We start from the raw sequence: 5,435 nt of genomic DNA on the forward strand, positions 1-5,435 counted from the left end.
TGCAAACCCGCTGCCTTTGGTTGCTGAGTCTCTGTCTGCTGCGGGAAGGGAGATGGGCCATAACGTGTATGTGCTTGAACAAGCTCACCTCCCAGGAACAGGAGTGCCTCAACACCGCAATGCAGCAACCGGGCTTGAATTAAAGACCGTCATCCCCTTATCTGGGCGTTGCAAGAGATAATGGTGATCTATAACCTTGTGTGGCACCGGGAGGCTGAGGGGGAGCCTCTTCAGGGGCTGTCGCTCCTGAAGGATGTGAATGTTTTCCAGTTCTTGGTTGTGCTTTTCTTGCTCACATCTCCCGTGTGAAAATTGCAGTTGAGTCTAGGTTTGATTTGATTTGAGCCATCCAAGTTACCTGAGCTAATGTGGAGCGGAGTGGGCTGGTCGTGAGCCCAGGGGCACGGTGATACGTCCAAGGTGGGAGCATGAGAGCTGGTACCGATGTGTGGGTACGCAGGATGCCGGCCTGCGAAACCTGCTCCCTTCTTCTTCTGATGCTGAAAGCCCTACATGGTTTCGGCTCTGCCATCTGGCAGAAGAGAGGGTTGGGTTGGGGGTCGCTGGGAGCGTGTGGAGCGGTTCGGTGTGATGGTTTGCTTCAGGAGGGGGCTGTGTCTGCTCAGGCCGGGTGTGCTGTGGTGTGGGCAGCTCCTGCTGCGGGCCACGCTCTCCTGCTCTTACCCTGCCTCACCAGTGCTGATGCACCTCACGGACACGAACAAGCGAGCTAATGTGTCGGCCTTGCTGCTGTGTCGATGTTTGGTTAATGAGAGTTGGCATCTTCAGCTGCTTATCCTTTGCCCTTGAGTATGAAACGGCATTTTGACTGCAACGGGCTCTGGTGTTCAAAGTCATGATCAGACTGTGAAGGCATGGCAGGGGATCTGCTGGGGAGAGGCTGTTGTTTGTTGTGGGATTAGAGGCTTCAAGCCCTGAGGAGCCCATTCCTCCTGAATGCATGTAGCAAAGCACTCATTAAGGGACTGAGGTAAGAACTATGCAATTTCGCTGCAGAGAGGGCTGGATTTGGGGTTCTTTCCACCCTGTCGTGAGTCAGCGTGGAGGACAAGGTCACACTGGCCAGGTGGGTGCTCTGGAGAACTGCTGGAGATGGTTGCAAGCAGCAGCGCGTACAGCCCTCAGTGTTTGGGTAGGTGGGTGGAGGTGGTGAGGTCAGTGTGGCTGAGAAGGCTTCTGGAGTGAGGAGGGGGAGAGCTCTTAAGCCAACCCAGACTGGCCCTGCCTCCTGGGGAGAGGCTTCCTCTGAGGTGCAGCTTGAATATGGGTGAAACGGGAAAAGAGTCTGTGTGGTTGTTCCTGCCGCCTTCCTCCCAGCAAAACTGTTCACCTGGCAAATCTGGTGGGGAAGTTCTGTGGGATCCGCTAAAGCTGTTGCAAAACCTGTGAGGAGCGAGGATGAGAGATCTTCAAGCTGGGATAACCCTGAGGGTCCGGTTTGTGCCGCCGTAGGTCTGCCTGCACCCTCCCTGCATGGGGGTAGCACCAGAGATCATCTCCTGCTGTGCACCAAGGCCCTTTTGTTGTGTTGGTCTGTCTCTGTGGTCCAGCACTGACATCAGAGCTGGTTCGACCTGCTGTGCATTGGCCAAGAGCGACTGAAAACAGCTTGTGCGTAGCTCACCTGAAAAAGTGCTGCAGGGTGAGCTCTGGGCTGACTTCCCCAAGGCAAGACACAAACATAGCTCAAATTACCCTCCTTGCTTCAGGATTGCGTCTCAGAAGCTTCCAAACCTTGCTGTGTGGCTTTGCTGTCGGTCCTGTGTCTAATTCTCAACTGAAGTGGTGTTTGGCTTCTGAGAAGCAACATGCTTATCAGTGTGGCTGGAGGTTCTGATGCAGGACAAGCATTAATGTGCAAAGTGTTTTTACTGTGGTCTTTCAAAGTAGAGACTGACCCCGGAATGTGGGAGCAGGGTCCCAGGGGCTCGGGATTCCTCTGAGGGTGTGTGGGCTGTGAACTCCAACAGCAGCTGAGCTTGTTCAGGCTGCAGTGGGGGGTCCTGCTCTCCGGTGCTGCTGCAGACAGGGCTGTGCCCCTTGTTTAGCTGGCTCACAGGCTGGGGTCTCTCCTCCCAGGTACTGCGGGATGCTCGGTGGGATGCCCGGCTCCTTGTGGGGTGAGAGGCAGCAGAGCCCTTTGCTGCTCATCCCTGTCTGGACAGTGACACCCAGGTCTACAGGAGAATGTTGCTCCCACAAAGGTCTCTGCTGCCAGCCTGAGTGCCAAGGCTGCTGCACTTAGAGGTGGGGGATATTACTTCCTTTGGAAGAAAACTAGAGAGAGGGTTATCTCTCAAGGAGCTGAAATCACTGCTGTTGGGGGCTTTCACATGCCAGGGGGCCAACTTGAAGCCTTCAAAAGTGATGATTTCTGGGAGCAGCACTGGGGTAGCAGGGAGTGTGTAGTAGTGCTGAGAGTAATGGGGAAACGTGTTTCTGAAATCAAAGCATGACCTGATTCCTTTGCTCTACTTTTTTTTTTCCACCTTGTGTTTTCATGTGCTCCTGCACAAGTCCTCATTGGTACCTGAAGCAAATCTGAACCTGAGGCTTTGCTTTCTCCCAGTGCTTACCTGTCTACTTTCTCTCAACAGCCATCAAGGTGAGCTGCGTTGGATCCTGTGGGGTGTCTAACAAAATCAATGACACAGCATGGACTGTGGAGGAGCAGTATTTTAACAGCACGCTGTCTCTGGCAGACAAAGGTAAGGTTCCACAGAGATGTGGTGGAGATCTGTGATTCTGAGATGGTCTGCAGAAATGTATCACCGAGACTTCAGCGTCTTCTTGATACAATAAAACCTCTTCCCAGGCTGTCTTGGCCTGCACGCAGAGGATAGGAGCCAATGTTAGAGACTACAAGAGCTTAGGAGCTGTGCAGAGAGGCATTCTGAATAGCTGCAGAACTTGGCAGCCACCCTGCAAACACTGTTTGCTGATCCTCTGGCCCTGGTCTGCCTGAAACGGAGCTGCCAGCAGCGACTTCTCCGCTGTTTCAAGGCCCAGTGGGTTCACTGTGCTCCACTTGCTATGTGTGTTGCCTGTGGCAGTCGCAGAGCACTGATCAAAGGTTGTCAGCAGAAGCCAGTTGCAGGCCAGGAGTAGATTGCACTGAAAAGAATGTGTAGGTGCCGCTTGTCCTCCAAGAGCAACATTGAGAGCAGAGCAGGAACAGCCTAGGACCATTACCACCAGAGCCCCTGCAAACTGGTATGCCCAGAGATAGCACAGGGTGGTTTTATCCTGTGGGATGAAGTGACTCCAGCAGCCTCTGAGGAATCTGTGCTTGAATGAATGCTGTCTTTCTGTTGTTAAATAGGTCAGCCTTACCACAAGTAATTCATGCTGTGCCTGGGCTCCTGTTGAAATCAAGACGTGCCAGTATTCACCTGCTGAAGGCGGTGGATGTAGTGGTAACTAATACGGCAAAAGCCTGGGGTAGCAGGAGCTCAACCCGCTGATGCCGTTTTGTCTAATAACAGGAAATGGGTAAAACTGAAGTGGCAGTTTCTGCTAGTTCAGCAATTTTTCATGCAGAGCTTTTCACATCGAGAAGAGACTGACCTCATCCTTGCAGCAACTGGCGAGAGCCCTGCTTGCTCTCAGATCTTGGAGAAGGGAGGCAGCTGGCTGTCTGCCCCCTTGGCTTGGCTCGGCTCATAGCCCAGGGGCTGCAGTTGTAGGTAAGCTGCTTGAGAGGGCAGCGAGAAACGTTCCTGTCTGCTTTTGGATGAAGCGCTGAGCACAGCCAGAGAGCCCAGTTGTGAGTGTCAGGGTAGCAAAATCCCAAAGGCTTTATAAGGTGCTGAGGGGCACTGAGACCGGATGAGCTCGGAGCTGGAGGCCACGGACAGCGGTGGGCTCTTGGGGAGGTTTAAAACCTGCGACTGCACTGAAAGATGCACCTTCTAACTTTTGTGACTAATATTTAATGACTCAAGGGAGAGCTGTGATACTGTGGTTCGTTCTGTTCCGGTGAAACTGAGCAGGGGCAAAAGCCAACCAGGAGATCAGAGTGGGGAGAGGTGGGCATGCTGTTTGTCGGTTTGTAGCCCCTGGGAGGTTTTGATGGCCACTTTGGTAATTAGTTCTTGTGAGATTGCTCTTGGGAGCCATCACCTTGACATCTAGGACCAATGTGGACTGAGAAGGATGGAAGGAAGACACGTTGATGGACTACACGCTTTCTGATGTGTCCACTTTGAAGGCCTGAATTCCAAACATGGCCAAAATTTTGTTTTCCCGCTCTTACACTGTCCGTGGAAAGCCCCAGTCTTTTGGCTCTTAATTTTCTGAGACCCAGACTCTTGTGTATCGCCCAGTGCATCTGTCACCCGCCGGTATTTCAAACTCTGCCAGCCTCAGACTTGAGCGGGTGCCCGGGGCTGGGGCAGCAGGGCTGGGCTGCTTGCTCTGCGATGGAGCCTGTCGTGGAGCCAGCAGATTCCCAGCCGCCTGCCTGTCGTGTCATCGGCACACAACGGGCCGGCTGAAGTCTTCCAGACCTACTGCAGCTGCAGGCAAGAAAAGGTAGTGTGTGATTTGTCAGAGAAAGGGAAAAATCTGCCGTGTAGGGCTGTGGAGACCTGTGCTCGAAAGTTAAGGTGTGTTGTAGTGTCGTTCCTGTCCTGTATTAAAACTACAGTGCAATTACAGGAAAAAACCTGCTTCCAGCTACGAGCAATCGGTCTGGAGCAGCGTGCCAGGCACTTACAGGCACTGACCTCTGCTTTTCTGCTTTTTGTGTCAAAGTGGACACAACCACGGGGAGCTCCCAGCTCGCGGCTGTGGGGAAGCAGATACCAAGAGGGCGGGCAGGTCCTGTGTGTGGGACTGTGGCCAAGGGCAACGCTCGTGGGGCGTTTGCTCTGTGTGCAATGGGCACAAGCACAGGCGTTGTTGTCCGGGACTTGCCATGTTTGTCCTGTGCCCTGAGGACACAAGGGAGCGAGTGCTGGGACACGGGTGGGAGAGGGCAGTGTCGATGCTGCCTTTGGACCCGGGTCCCACACCACGGACAGCTTTGAAACCATCCCTCGCTGTTGCTGTGCTGGCCAGTGCGGGTACAGAAACAGCAGCCCTGGGGGCTGGCGCCGCTCCAGCACGCGGCGCAGGGAAGCGAGATAACTGTGTGTTGTCACAGCCCTCGCCGTGACATTGATGCATGTCCGGGCTGGCGGAGCAGCGGGGAAGCCAGGCTGCGTCTCTGTGGCTCTGCCTCTGTGCGTGCCAGTCTCTGTCTGTCTGTCTGTCTGTCTGTCTGCCTCCTTCGATGGGGCTGCTGGTGGCGTGACATGCTGGCACGGCACAGCCCTGCGGCGAGGCAGCGACTGGGGCTTGCGAGGGCAGTCGTGCCGTGGCCTCGTGGGCACGAGCGGGGGGGCAGAGGCTCCGGCACTGACCAGGCGCAA

At 54.6% G+C, this 5,435-nt stretch overlaps 1 protein-coding gene across 1 annotated transcript in view; it reads left to right on the top strand.

Moving 5' to 3' along the window:
• Positions 1–2,618: 2,618 nt before the first annotated feature.
• The window catches only part of ARRDC1 (arrestin domain containing 1), a gene marked incomplete at its 5' end in the record, with an annotated part of 15,647 nt that continues 12,830 nt past the window's right edge, over positions 2,619–5,435 (top strand). Inside the window, one exon of the mRNA XM_009875267.1 lies at positions 2,619–2,729. Within this exon, the coding sequence (XP_009873569.1) occupies positions 2,619–2,729 (111 nt within the window). The remainder of the gene's footprint in view (positions 2,730–5,435) is intronic.

Source organism: Apaloderma vittatum, unplaced genomic scaffold, assembly GCF_000703405.1.
Source record: "Apaloderma vittatum isolate BGI_N311 unplaced genomic scaffold, ASM70340v1 scaffold21500, whole genome shotgun sequence".
NCBI classification, from domain to species: Eukaryota; Metazoa; Chordata; class Aves; order Trogoniformes; family Trogonidae; genus Apaloderma; species Apaloderma vittatum.